The sequence below is a fragment of the Physeter macrocephalus genome, chromosome 5 (genome assembly GCF_002837175.3).
Source record: "Physeter macrocephalus isolate SW-GA chromosome 5, ASM283717v5, whole genome shotgun sequence".
Taxonomy (NCBI): Eukaryota; Metazoa; Chordata; class Mammalia; order Artiodactyla; family Physeteridae; genus Physeter; species Physeter macrocephalus.
The window spans coordinates 49,921,402-49,936,775 of NC_041218.1; the positions used below are offsets into that span (position 1 = coordinate 49,921,402).

Below are 15,374 nucleotides of genomic sequence, written 5' to 3' on the forward strand. Positions count from 1 at the left end.
AGGTTCTGCTTCCTCTCTGCACCTGCCCTCAGTGATCTGGTTTCTCTGAACTCCTACTGTCTCTGTCTTCCAGTTTCTACCATACAGTTTACCACTTAGTTGTGTTTGCTTGTTCATTGCCTTTTCATTTGGTGTGTTACTCCTGTTTCCCCAGTTAGAATGTCAGCTTCATTCCTGAAGGAGCAGTTGTGCCACATCAATCAGTATTCCCTGTTGTGCTTGGGCCCATAGGAGTAGCTCAGTCGCCACACTGCAGAGCTCTTCCCTAGGGGAAGAGGACCCCCTCCCAGTCTGCTCTGGGATCTTGTGTTAGGCTCAGAGGGAGGCTTGAAGCACCAAGTGCCTTTCCTCCTTTGAAAGAATCAACAGTTGAATGCTGTTACTTTTAGAAACGTGGAATAGGGTGAAGAAATCTTTCTGTGACTTATAGCTTGAAAATAAAGATATTTAATATGTACTCAATTTATTTTCAGGCTGCAAAGATCTGCAACAACTTGCTGTTAGCTATTAGTATGATTGGAACTGCTGAAGCTATGAATCTGGGAATCAGGTTTGTTGAATAGTACATTTTCATATACTAACAGTTTTTATGAGCTTTCCGTTTTGATTTTCTGATGTTGAAAACAAATGTTCATGAGAGATAAATCAGTTGATCCAGGAACATTTTGAAAGTATTTCATTATTGAACTTTAATAGACTTTGCTTATTGGACGACCAATAGGACCCTGGAGAGCATGAGTGCTCTCTGCCATAAGCCATAAAATGTATTGTGCTTTATATTTGAAGTTACATTATCCTTTTTATATGGGAGCTCCATTTCTTCTATTATGTCGAAATGCAAGAGACACTTTTACTATAAAATTTAAACAATCTCTGGCAGTGTAGGACAAATTTGTATAAAATACAGTTTTAATGTATAGTGAATTCAGGTGTTATGCTACCATGTGACTGGTTTTATGTATCTATTTTAAATATAGTCCCCAAAATCTACACTAAAAGGGTTCTTGGTTGTTTATTCTCAGGATAAACTGGATGGCATTCGTAAAGCTGCAACTCGTATGCATAACTCTTTTCATTTTAACTTCCCTAGGGTTCTGTTACTTTACATTAAGGATATATCTTTTCATTGAAATAAAATGGCATTCATACTTTGCTGAAAGTGATTCAGTAATTCAGTTTTTCGTACGTTGGTGATCATCCTTTAGAATGCTTAAGGTTAATGTCTTAATTTTAGCCTTTAATCTTTCGGGTTAGGAATGCTACATATGGTTAATCACCTAATTAATTTTTTGGATGTTTTGCATTTCATGAATATAATAAATATACATTTCTTACTTTAGAAAATGCTTAATGAGAAAGATGCTTTTACTGAGGTGTTTTCTTCACACGTCCCCAAACTGCTTGCCAAATATATCACAAATCAGAGTAGTGTTTCATACCATAGCTTTTGATGAAAGCAATAAAAAGAGCCAAAGTGCTTGAGATATTTTTTAAAACACAGTAATGGATTCACATTTCCTCTTAATTACCATATCAAGATGCTGTTGTTTTATTGAATTGCCCTTGTCTCAGATGTTAAACTGTCTTGACCTATTAAGTTGTCATGTTGTAATTGAGACAAAAGAGGAATTTGCTTTGCATCAGCGCTAATTGGTTTATCAATATCCTGTACCATCTACGTTTTAAAATTGAATGTCTGTAAGATGGTAAGGCATATTTGTACAAAGCCTTAATAAAACTGGTGGTATATAAGAAGCTGTTAAGAGTGTTATGTCTGTATTGTAGCCAGTTTAGGCTATGGGTCACTTATCATAATTGAAAAACCGGTTACTAGTAACTTGTTTTTATGTTCATCCTCTAGATTAATTTTATGGAGGAGGAAAATGTAAATTTCTGGAACCAAAATTGCGTGCAAAATTAATTGGTGTTGACAGTAGGATTAGAGCATTAGTATGCATTTGCATCTTTAGAATTTTGTTTTCATTTTTCTGGATATAAATGAGTATATAATAAAAAAAGTAAAAGCCTAGGTTATATACTATACTGAAATTTCCCTCTCTTTTTGCCAGTTTATTTTATATTCTGCTTCTTACTTTAAACGCCACTGGATCAGAATGTTCCTTAGGCATCCTCTAGCATTCCTCAAATCATTTTCCTAGCAAAAGTCTTATTAGATGATCATTCTAAAATGAAGTTTTTGTACAATAAGTGCTTATGGAAGTCTAACTCCAGAAGCCAGCTAATAAAGAATAGTATGAAAATCAGTTGAATCAAATGAATAAAATGTATACAATGAAATGTACACATTGGCTACTAGAGTAAGTTTATTATCAAAGAGAAAAGAAAGTGATAAAATTCGAAACAGCAGTATTAAGAGCAGAAGCAATAAACAGATTTTCCCTTATTGTTGGCCTTGATCCACTATGACAAAAACAATATTTAGAAATATGAAACTTTCAATGTTTAATTTTTCTAAAACTCTATATATTACTGTTACTGATGTATATGTGTGTAAATGAAATATTTACACACATACAAACACACACACACACATATATTTCTGAACACAAAGCAGGAACTCATTGTTTTTACTTAACTGTTACAATAATTTGTAAGTTTATGGTGCTCTACATTGTACTAATGAATTGCTTATTTTCATGACATTAGGATTTTATCGGTTTATCTTACAGAGATTCTCAGTGGTTTGAAAGTCCTAAAAATGATTGCTTCTGCTCTTGTCTTTTCTCCATGGTTTACAGACATGGTTTAAAATGACAGGAATGTTCTCTAATAGAGTATAGAGAGCGGCCACGATTTATTGAGCATTGCAAGGTGAAAGAGAAAATTGGCATCAGCAAGCATAAATTCCCAAGTAGTAAATTCCCACAAAGTAGTATAGCATCAAAGTGGTTCAGCCACATTTATATTCTGTTCACTCTGAAGTAAAAATTTTTTTAGAGAATTAATGTCAACATTTACAAATTGAGTTACCTATTCCTATGAAGTGATCGTTTCTGATTAATTTCATTCTCATAAGTCAGTGTCTTTTCTTGAACACTGACGTTTCCCTCTTTTAAATAGAAGAATAAAACCTTATAGTTTTAAACTCCTGTTGACCCTATGATCTTTTACAATGAGTGTTTGTGGAGGTTAGTGAGATTTTTAAATGCTATAAAAAACTAAAGCATAAAAAATATTGGTATACAACATATTTGGAAATTCTGTTTTACTAGAGCTTTCTGCCTTCTAATTGGGATCTATTTAGGACTCAGAACGTAGTTTTATGGTATTGAAAGGGCCTTACTTGCATTAGAGAGGTTTTATTCCTGTGCACCACATAAGAATAACATTGGTAATGTGAGTTTTGTTTTTTTGTTTTCATTTTTGTTCTGCCAGAAAATATGTTTTTTGTTTGGTTTGCTTTTTTTTTTTCAATATGGGTGGTATAACAAGTTATTTGCATTGCCAACAGGGCCCAGGCCCCTCTAGCTACAGCCATGTTGTCTCCTTCCACCAAAAGAAGCTTAAAACAGTCAAACTTCGGGAAGGCCGTTCAAGATGAGAACTTTCCCACAAGCATAATTTTAGCTTCCTGGTTACTTCCCTAAGAAGGTGTTGCCGTTTCATTTAGGTGATGACTGAAACCCCTTCGTTGTATACCCTGATAGATATAACATATGGCAAAAGGTTTATAATAAAGGTTTGGCCAAATTTCTTATTAAACTGATAGGATGCCATCACGTTGGCTGATTAAGTGACTACCCATATGACCCAGTGAGACTCAGGGCAGTGAGTGTGGGTGTCTGTTGATGACCACATCCCAGCTCTGCCACAGACTTAAGCTTTTCTCATCTGTAAAATGACAAAAATAATAGTATCTATCCACAGTAGCAGTAGTATCTGTTGTGAAGAGTAAATTAAGTCATCCATGTAAATCTTTTAAAACAGTGCCCGATACATAGTAGGTGCTCAATACATGGTAGTTATTGAGGTGATGGTGGTGGTGGTTTGTATTTGAATTGAATTGTACGTTAATGTTTTTTTCATTATAACACTTCTCACTGGCTAGCATTTTATATTTATTTGTTTGTTTATTGTCTGTCTTCCCAACTAGAATGCAGGCTCTATGAGCTTTTTCTGCTCACCACTGTATCTTTTTTTCTTAATTTCTTAATTTATGTATTTATTTTTGGCTGCATTGGGTCTTTGTTGCTCCACGTGGGCTTTCTCTAGTTGCGGAGAATGGGGGCTACTCTTCGTTGAGGTGTTCAGGCTTCTCACTGTGGTGGCTTCTCATGTTGCGGAGCACAGGCTCTAGGTGCGCAGGCTTCAGTAGCTGTGGCACACGGGCTCAGTAGTTGTGGCTCGTGGGCTCTAGAGCGTAGGCTCAGTAGTTGTGCTGCATGGGCTTAGTTGCTCCGTGGCATGTGGGATCTTCCTGGACCAAGTCTTGAACCCATGTTCCCTGCACTGGCAGGCGGATTCTTAACCACTGCGCCACCAGGGAAGTCCCTCACCACTGTATCTTAAGAACATCCCTGGCAAGTAATAGGCACTCAATGAAGATTTGTCAGACGAATGAGGTGGGGGTCGGGGGGCTCTTCCCCTGCCTCAGGTAAACGTTACTGGGCAGGTGTCTTAACTGGCCCACTCCTGGAGGGCAGACACAGCCTCTTCTTAGATGGCAGGTCTGCGTAAACATTGGTGAATAACGGAATGATTGATTTAAGTTGACATAGTCTTAGATGTTTCATTTCCAGATCGGTTCCTGTGATACAAACATCCCAGTTTAGGGACATTGTTTGCTTTGTTCTTACATAAAACCAGACAGTATAGATACTTACAGAGACTATAAGGTGAACAAACTTTTTTGGCCCTTAAAAGCCTTGGTTACAGTGAAGGCAAACACTTGGCTTCTCTTTAATTTTTCTGATAGTTTATGCATCATTTTTACTTCTCCCAAAAGTTCATTTAAAATTCTTGTGTTTTAAAGGTGAGTAGATTTGACACAGTGACGTTTATTTGAGTTGCGTTATATATGCGGTCAGAGCAATGAATTCATTCTGTTTATATCAGAGAACATTCCAGCAATTGTAAAGCCACATGCATGCATGCGCACACTCTCGAACCACATCCAGTGGCAAGTTATTATGGGGACTGACAGACTGTCATCCTTTTGATGGCTTGAGCTGTATATCTCCTGAACAGCAATGGGGCTCTTATGCAGAAAGTATCATATGTTCCCAGCCAATTTACAGGGAAACAGCAATAACATTTTATCATGGTTGAGAGCCCAGTAGCTGCTTCCTATTAAACTTGCCCTTTCAGATACCTGTCTTGGATTAATTTGTTGATTTCAAATGAAACTCAGTCTTCTCCAGTGAAGCATGACGTTCTAGGATAGACTCCCTGAATGACAATTACTGTGTATTCTAGCTGGTTTCAGACCATTACAAGCCTTGGGCACAGTGGAAGACAGAGGACTTCAGTAACTGATTTTAATATCATGTCTAATTTTAACTGTCAGTTATATATATGCCAGTGAGAGAATCCTCAGAAAGATGAAATGCAAAACACTTCTAACTTGCTCTTTTTAATGATACACTTTGCTGTTGGGGGGTTGGGGAGGACTGGAGAGGGAGTAGCCATCTCCTTAAGAGAGTCAGCATGGTGGGGAAGCATCAGATTTGAAAAGTGAGCACATAACAACTGCCACCTCATTTTTGTGTGTGCCCCTCAGGATGCTTCTAAATAGTAATATGTTCACCAAAAAGGGTTCTATAAATCAGCGCCAGTATTTTTCCTTGAACATTCAAGAAAAATGAAATGTAGCCTTTTACAAAGGATAATAAGCTTTGCTCCCATTTTGGTGGGTATTATAGACAGAGTATGAATTTCTTTAGCAATAAAGAGTGTTGTGAGGCACTGTTGAGTCTAACCTGGTAGGTAATAAGGAGGGGGAGTATCTCTGCTGCTTTGAATGTAATGAGCCATTTTAAAAGAAAACCTAAATTAGGAAGCCTGAATTATATTCCAAATGGAAGGTAAAGACAGTGTTTTGGGGTCTTTAAAAATATCCCCTGCTCATAGAGCACATTAGACATATACATTCTTGCATACTTGTGCTTAGACAATATATTTGCAGTTATAGCAAATTAACTAGTTGTTCATTTGTGATTTTACTTTTCACAATTTTTCCCTAAGTGCATTGGCTTTATCTTTTCCTAAGTCATCTGTTACCCTAGCATCCTGATAGCCTAATTATATTTGAAAGGGGAAAGGAAGCATCAGTAGCAAATTATACATGTAACAAACTTGGATCTTTATAAAAGAATGAATGAAACCATCAGGTTTCTTTCCAGCAGTGTACAGTTGAACAGAATGTATGACAGCTGTTTTAGATGGAATCTTTATCTGTTACAATCTTTAGTAAAAACTGCTCATTATAACACGGGCTACCATGTGAGTTCATCTTCATGGCATGCCATATAGTATTCTTTGAACCACAGCTGCTCCTTGAAAGCCTGATTACATAACAGTTGTATTATGTGGTGAGTCCGTACACATCCTGGCTATTAGCCCTAGACCCTGCTCGAGCATTGGAAAAAGGTTTTACTGGTCATTCTATTCTGATCTGGAAATAGACAATTTTGAACACACAAGTAATAAGCAGCACCCCAAAATGCACAGTTCATTTAATATTTACATGTGTCTCTGTTTAATCTTTTTTTTTTATTCTGTAAGGGATTGGTTTTAAGAAAAAGCAGAAAGTTTTATTTGAAACTTGATTCAAAGATACGTAGCAAAACTGTGCTTCCCAGGCTGCACTAAGATACTTGGAATAAAGTAATAGAGCATTTTAATTCTACTTTTTTTCTGGGTCCACATTGAACAGCCGTTTATGCCATCAGCTCAGTGATAGAACAAATGATGTTTCCGCTTGGGCAAGCTTTGTTTTATCAGGATCAGTAACCTTATCAGCAGTTGACCCAGAACTATAATGCATGTCTCTGAATAGATAGCATATGTCACAGCTCTGTGCAGACTTGCTTCATAAGCAAGAATGTCTAATGAAGATTGAATAAATAAGGAAAAGTTTACAGCAAGAAATGTCTTCTTTTATAACGATAACTTCCCTTAAGCTCATTTTACTGCTCGTGGCTCATCTCTTGCGTTTATTCTCTCATAAGAGCTAAAGGAATAAACATACATATAAATGCATCCACATGGACTCCCATGATACATAATTTAACTGTCAATATTTCTTTCTGAAATACATCACTTGTGAGTAAAGACTGTAGAATTTAGATGATCATCTTGGCTTAAGGTTCTTATGCGACACATAAATGCAATAATGTCCAAAAGACTAGAAAACCCATGTGTGTGATAAACCAACAATACTTTTATGCAGTCATATGTTATTTCTTAAAAGCAGGGTAGTGCAGAAGGTTTTCTCTCAGTGCAGAATGTCCTGGCTCAGAAATGTTTAATCACTAGCTTTTAATACCCTATAATTTAAGATTGGATTCTTCGCTCTCATCAGTCTGCTTAGATACTTGAAGGCATATCATAAATGGAGAGAGAAGATGGAGCATCCTCACACGTAAATAAGTCACACGTGGCTTGTACATTTTGACATTTAACACTCCTTTTCTTTGACCTTCTTTGACAGGTTAGGGCTTGACCCAAAACTCTTGGCTAAAATCCTAAATATGAGCTCAGGACGATGTTGGTCAAGTGACACCTATAATCCTGTACCTGGGGTGATGGATGGAGTTCCCTCGGCTAATAACTATCAGGGTGGATTCGGAACAACACTCATGGCTAAGGTATGGTAAATGCAGAGACTACCCAAGAGAGCGAGGTTGGGGTGGGGGTGGGGGAATGTTTAGTGGTCTCGTTCTTCTCCTTCCCTCCCTTCTCTCTCTCCCCACCTCACCCCCCCCCACGTGTGTAACAAGGCATACGTCTATCCTAGAAGGCAAGATTACTAAAATAGTGACCCAGTCACTGGAAATTATTTAAAACTTAGCTTGGATAAAAACCTTTTATCTTGTTCATTTTTAATCCTGGCCTTTCAGATGAGAAGAATAGGCTGGGATTTTTCCTTTGTGCTTGGGTTTGTTTGTAATGTGAGCCGGTAAAATGTTGTTCTTCATCATAAATTTTACATTAATTTACCAAGCCCTTAGAATGGAAGCAGTAATAAGCATTTTCCGACGGTTAATAATACAATGACATTGGATATACATATCGCAAAAGAAGAGAGGACCGTTCACATGATGCTAGATTTCTAAATACATCTTCCTACTTTAAGAATATATTTATTTATTTATTTATTTATGTATAAAGTCATTTGAAAAGCAGATTGTTGGCCTCCTCTCATTTGTGATCTCAACGTTAGCAAATACTTTTTAGACAAACAGACTTGCAGATTTTTGTGTAGAGCTTATTCCTTACCCCACTCCCCACACCCCTGCCATTTACTTTTTGACAAAAGTAATAATATGTACGGTTGTATACTGTATTCAGCTTACTCTCCTTCATTTCCCATGATGTTTCGTCCATTCTGCTTCTCGGCTGTGCCTTGAATTCACCCACTTGCCCTCTCTACCACTACCAGTACCTTGGCCGAACCTTGTTTAGATTCTACCACATCTGCCCTTAACTGGTCTCCTTGCCTTTCATTCTCATCTTCTTCTCCAGTTCATTTTCTGTGGTAAAGAGTGGACTTCCTAAAATGTAAAAACCTGATTATGTCATCTCTCCTGTTAAGTCTCTTTCATGGTTTCCAGTTACCTGTAGATTAAAGTCCATCTCTGCATATTGTCTTAAAGGCCTTTGCTCTCCTCACCAGCTCATTTCTGCCTTCCCACCCCCCTCCTTTGCTTCAGCCACATCGAACTCGTTTGGCCTCTTGTCCCCTCTCCCTGGCAGCCCTCCACGCCTGCTCTTCCCTCAGCCTGCCTCATCCTTCCTTGCCTCTCCAGCCGGACCCCTGGTGCATTGTTGGCTCACTTTCAATATTTATTGGATGAAGCAGTGTTTGAAACTATGTTTCTTATTTAGTAGTTTTATTTCTCCTCGTGTTTCATTTAAGAAAATATTTATTTTTATGCCAATCTGTACCTTGTATTTAGGTTTGCATATCCTCCACACAGGCTTTTATAGTTGCGCTGTGTTGCTCTTGTTGGAAACAGAAAGTAGCTCCTTAAGTGGATTGTTTTCACAAAGCTGCAGGGTCATTTATTAGGACACACAGAAGAGTGAAAGAATCGCATTTATGCCCAGTTTGCTTTATGTACATGTATGAAGTGGGTTGTGACCTGTTAGCTTATTTGGTTCCTAAAATACTGCTAAATGGCTCCAACAGAGGAATCAGCTAAGAAGTAACCTGTAAGCAGTGCTGGCTTTATTTGGGGACTCTCCTCTACATCACACCTTTACTTCCATCATTTTCTCCGGTGTCCCTGCCCAGGAAGAATCTGCTCCTGTTGAGGTCCTTTAAAATTATTTTCTTGATAGTTAAAGATAGCATAAGACAGTACAGTAGTAAAACATACGGACATTCCTGTTCTCTTTTGCTCTTTATAAGTTGTCATTTCCCTTATAAAGAGCAAGATTTTTGAATTTTGCTTAAAATGAAAGCATTTAGAAAGGAACTTAAAAAATGCTTTCATCACCTCAGATAGCTGTTAGCAAAACACACCATAACTAATTAGACTTGTGTAGAGAAATTGATAGAGATTAAAGAAGTCCCCATCAGTGCTGCATTGATTAAAGCAATCATACCTGCTTGGGCAGATCAGGCCTTTACTTACTAGGAGGTATTTTGCTCAACTGCCATTAGATCTCATTGTGTTGGGGGAGATGATGTCATTGTGTCCTTGAAGTAGGGGCTTGTACATTTATTTCTAGGTCTTAACATCATAAAATTCTAATATATTGTGTGTATATAATCAGAACATAATCAATACAAAAACTAGATCTTTCTTCTAAACCCCACAACCTAGAAGTCTGTTTCTCATGGCCACTAAGGAACAAATTATGGAAAATTATGACCACTCTTATTACTCACCCAGTGTACCTGTGTCCTTGTGATACGTAACGATTTGGTCCTCCATTAATTTGTTGAAACCTTTTGCAATTGTTTTATATTTTTTTTCCTGAACCACCCACTGAGCTCATGAATTCATAAATATTTTTATTTGATTAGTGAAGTGAGGTATTTGTTTATTTTAAATTATATGTTACAAGCTTCAAAGGATACCTTCTTTTCGAACATTTCAGGATTGACAAGCCACTTAGGATTTTATAGACTACATCACCTTTCTCTTTTTAGAATGTCCACCCTTTAAGGTAGCAGCCACCCAAGCTATTTTAGCTTCCCCTTTTTGGTTTTATTAGCTCTTATTTGGGATATTTACTTGCCCCTTTGAAAACCTCTAATAGTCTTTTCTTCTCAATAGTGTTGTCTTCTCCTCGATATGTTGTGTTTACTCTAAGTTCTTATATTCTAGTTATACTACGAGGTTAAAAATTATAGGCAGTCTTTCTATGTAGATTTTCTGTCGCTTTTAAATAAATGCATCTTGCAGATGTGCAGCAAAATGATGTTGACAGTAGAGGCTTATCTGCTTGTCTGGGTATAAGCAATAATGTAGCTGTCCACATTTGTGAAGTGTGTGGGTAATAATTAAACTTGCTTTTTAGTGGAAGCTATAGAAGACTTTAAGGTTAAGTAGATTTTCCAAATCTGTGCGTTTACATGTGAAAATTATACAAGTAAGCACAAAATTCTGTTAACACCTATAGCATCATAGATATCCAAGAGGCTAGAGATTTAATCCATTCTTTAAACTTTGCTTATTTTTCCCTTGAATCATTTCCTCCTTTGAGTGGATGGTATCAATAACTACTCCGTTATCAAGGGTGTTCCTCAAAGAATACAAATAGTCCTCATCTTGCTTCTGTCTTCCTCTTTCATTGCTTGTTGGCTTTTCCATTGATGGAGGAAATGAAGATGGTAATGGTAAGAAGGAAGTCTTGGTTTTGCCACTTGTTTGCAGCACTTATTTAATCACAAATAAAATGAAATGTTGGGAATATTGTTTCAGTTAACCATGCCTTCATTGTCTTCCATCTACCCCCAGATATTTCAAGGCTGGACAAGATTCCATTCTTATAGTAGAGGATACCATTAACTACAGTTTAACTATAAAAGATTTATAATGTTAATTTTTGTCTATTTTTAAACAACCATAAGTTTTCCAAAACTCTCTGAATGAAACATTAGCTCTCAGAGATGTTAAAGTGTTGTGAAGCTGATTGTCTGTTGCACTTGAAAGAAAATCCAGCTTCCTCTCCAGACATCATAAAGCTTCCGTGTTCCACCTCTGCCCATCCCCAGTCTCATTTCCCTCCCCAGCCCCTTGCTTATTCTAGTTCAGCCTCATTGGCCTTCTTACTGTTTCTTGAGCATCCAAGCCATGCCCCCGCCCAGGGGGCCTTTCCCTTGCTCTTCCACCTGCCTGAAACTCTCTTCCCCCAGCTCTCCAAAGAACTCACTGCCCCCTCACATTCAGATCTTAGGTCAGGTGTCTTTGCCTCGGGAGGTCTTCCCTAAACATCTCATCAATCAGAACTCTCAGAACTCTCTTCCTTCCGCCCCACCCCTTGCTATGTATGACTTTCTGACCCCTTACCCTGCTTTATTTTTCTTCAGAGCACTTGTCATTGTCTGGAAGTTTAGTATTTGTTTTACTGTCTATCTTCCACACTGGATAGTAAGTTCCTGAGAACAGTGACTTGGTTTTATTATCATGACTGCATATCACCAGGACTTAGCACAGTGCCCAGCACACAGCAGTTGTTAAATATGTGTTGACTAAGAGATGGAATGGATATCTTCATCACTGATAATTTCATCATGCTTAATTTCATAATGGGGTTTGTCTTAGGCTTACAGGCTTCTGTAGATTTGAAAAGGCATTTCTCTGTGTGATCTCACCTGGATAGGAACACCTGGCCGAAGTCAAAACAAAACAGATAGGTTTTGTGGAGGGTGGAGGAGTGGAGAGGCCACTCAGAAATCAAGGTTTCTCTCTGGAGCAGTTTTGCAGCTGTAAGAGAGGATGTATAAAATATATAACTTAACATCGTGCTTGTAAGTCTCTTATTTTTTCAGGCTTCAGTTTTTCTTCTTTGAGACCCAAGCATTAGGAGCCGCAGTTCTGAAGTGAGCCTTAACTACCAACCTCAATGTATTCCCTCCACCCTTGTTTGACTTAGGATCTGGGATTAGCACAAGACTCTGCTACCAGCACGAAGAGCCCAATCCTTCTGGGCAGTCAGGCCCATCAGATCTACAGGATGATGTGTGCGAAGGGCTACTCCAAAAAAGACTTCTCATCCGTGTTCCAGTTTCTACGAGAGGAGGAGACGTTCTGAGTTTGCCCTTTGGCTGTGGACACTGTTGGGAACCAAACCCTATCTTGGAGCCTCTCATAGCTCACTCCACAAGTAAATGGGCTTAATCAAAGGTCGCCTGTCTGCTTTTGTTTGTCTAGTTCACAGTAAACCCTGGGATTTTTCACCCGTTTTTAACTGCTTATTCTTTTTATCTATTTAGCAAACACATATTATCTGATTTTTTTTTTTTTTTTTCCTGCAAGCCACTGATGGTCTCTGCTAGCTGACTGACCTTTTTCAGAAGCTTGATTCCTGAGCATCATGAGCTACAACATTGCCTACTTCAATCAGGATATTATTTACTCCACTTCACAAATAAAACCAAACTTTTTTTTCCACAGGATAAAACCTCTCCTGGAGGAAAGAAAAGAAATCGGTGTGAGGAAAGGAGTTAGAGAAAGGGGAAGTATAGTGAATTACTCCCTGTGTCCCTTAGAAAGTTTGTCCTGTTAACCCAGTGGTGGTATTCTTGCATTCTGAGGTTACCGGTTTATTCTCCAGGACTTGATAAAGCAAGAGAACTCCTTGCTGCATGCTGTGTAACTTGGACTCTGTTACATTACCTTGGTGTGCCCCTCTTATAACAACTCCCAATACTCAGCAAACTTATTTTTTATATTTTTGCTTCCTTGTACATTCTTACTACATATTTTTTGACTTCAAAAGAATGACATCTTTAGAACTGTTTCAGAGCCTACGATGATATGTGCTTTAGATAGTTATTATATTATCCTAAATATAACCATATTATTTTGAATTCAAATAAATTTCTATGCTGATAATACTTCCTTGGAGTTTTTGTGTCTTCCTAACCATTTGGTGAACAGTCAAATGATCTGACAAACTGGTGTTGCAGGCTAATGGGGAAAGGATGAGAAGAAAGGGAAGGGAGGGGAGGTCAAGAGGAACTGAGTGGGAGCTGACCGGCGGCCAGCCCTCATCCTCCTGCTCTGCCTGGGTCCTTAACAAGAATTTGTTTGAGTGTTTTCTGGGTTGTGGGTGCTATAGGAATTTGGCCTGCAATAAATGAAATATGTCCCAGTAGGGAGCATAGTTGCCACTTTCCCCGCCACAGCCCCTAGAAATACTTCAGGCGATAGGCCTAGCTACCAGATTTAGCAGAAAGACTGCTATGTCCATCATTTTCCTGGTGATCAAAAATTCCAGGCATTAGTATAAGTGCTGGGGCTGCTGTGATAAGCAAAACAGATAAAATCCTGCCCTTGTAGACCATAAATTCTGGTGTCTCGTATGTGTGTATGTGAGGAGGTGTGACAGACAAGAAATAAATGTTTAATGTGTATGTCAGGTGATAATCAGGACTAAAAGGAATAAAGCAGGGTAAGGGGGATGGATGGGGAGTCCTGGGGTATTTTATTAGGGTGGTAAGGGAAGTTATCTTTGTAAGGTGGCATTCGAGCAGAGATAGGAAGGAAGTGAGGGAACAAGCCATGTAGATACCTGGGGAAAGAACATTGTAGGCATAGGGAACAGAAAGTACAAAGGCACTGAGGTAGGATGACACCAGATGTGAGGACTAACGAGGCTGTAAGTGAAGTGTCATAAAATGAGGGAGGCCAGATCGTGTAGGACCTTGGAGGCCATGTTAGGATGTTGGCTTTTATTCTGAGTGAAACAGGCAGTGTGTCAGTTACCAAAAGCAAAAGCTAACTGATACACTGCCACCCCCCAAGTTTGGTAGTTTAAAATAACAAACGTTTATTATTTTTCAAGATTCTCAAGGTGGGCTGTGTTATTCATCTGACTGGGCTAACTCATTTGGAGCTGAAGGGTCTAGTTTGGCCTCACTCAGAAGGGACAGCTGGAATGGTTGGGGCTTCTGTCCACATGGTCACCCATCCTTCAGGAAGCTAACCCAAGTTTGCTGACCTGGTGGCAGAAGGTTCCCAGCAGCAACACAGGACAAGACCAAAGGAACAAGCGCTTTTTAAGCCTCTGCTTGCTTTTTGGCTGTATTGTCCCATTGGTCAAAGTAAGTCACCTAGCCAAGCCCAGAGTTAGCATGGGACAGGGACTATGTAAGAGTGTGGACACAGAGAGGGGCAGTAGGGGGGCCATTTTGCAAACACCGTAATATCACAGCCAGCCCATGGAAGATTTTGTTCAGAGGATTGATGTGCTCTGAGCTACTTTTTAGAGGGATCACTCTGGCTGTGGTGTGGAGAATAGACCCTGGGGCAAGGGTGGAAGCAAGGAGGCCCGGTAGGAGGCAGATATAATAATCTAGGTGAGACGTGATGGCTGGGACCAGAATGATAAAGATGGGGGAGGCAAGAAGTCGTCAGATTCTGAACATAAAAGATAGAGCCACTAACTGATGGATGGGGAGAGAGAGAAAAGGAGGAGTCAAGGATGACTCCAAGGTTGGTGGAGAAGGTGGAAGAAAGGAGACCATCTTCTGTGAGAACAAGATTGTAGGAGAAGAATTGAGGGAGGATTAGGGGAGGTATAGGAGAAAAAAATCAGGAGTTTATTTGAGGTGCCTAATAGACATGTGAGTAGAGAAAAACAGGTCCAAGGACCAAGCCCTGTGTTACTCTAGCGTTTAATGGTTGGGAAAATGAGGCAGAACCAGCAGATGAGACTCAGCGACCAGTAAGGTAGGTAAAAAACAGTTCTGGGCACAGTGTCCTAGAAGCCAAATGAAGACACGCTTTAAGGAGGGAATGCAAATTTGTATCAAAAGCTACTGATAAGTTGAGTAATATAAGGGCTGAGAATTAGTCATTTGGATTTGGTGAAATAGAAGTCGTTGACTCTGACAGGTGCTTTGGTGAAGTGTTAGAAATGAGATTGGGAATGGGAGGAGAGAAATTGGAAGAAGTGAATAGAGACAAATTTCAAGTTTTGCTGTAAAAAGAAAACAGACAAATGGGATAGAT

General features: G+C 38.9%; 1 protein-coding gene across 2 annotated transcripts in view; it reads left to right on the top strand.

The window, feature by feature from the left end:
- Positions 1 to 13,081, top strand: part of HIBADH (3-hydroxyisobutyrate dehydrogenase) — a 104,685-nt gene extending 91,604 nt beyond the window's left edge. The window contains exons 6-8 of one of the 2 annotated variants that reach the window (XM_007129554.4): positions 474 to 550; positions 7,673 to 7,829; positions 12,292 to 13,081. In XM_007129554.4, coding sequence (XP_007129616.1) covers positions 474 to 550; positions 7,673 to 7,829; positions 12,292 to 12,450 — 393 coding nt within the window. In that variant the 3' untranslated portion in view covers positions 12,451 to 13,081. The other variant, XM_028489959.2, reaches the window with a different exon arrangement.
- The last annotated feature ends 2,293 nt before the right edge of the window (positions 13,082 to 15,374 follow it).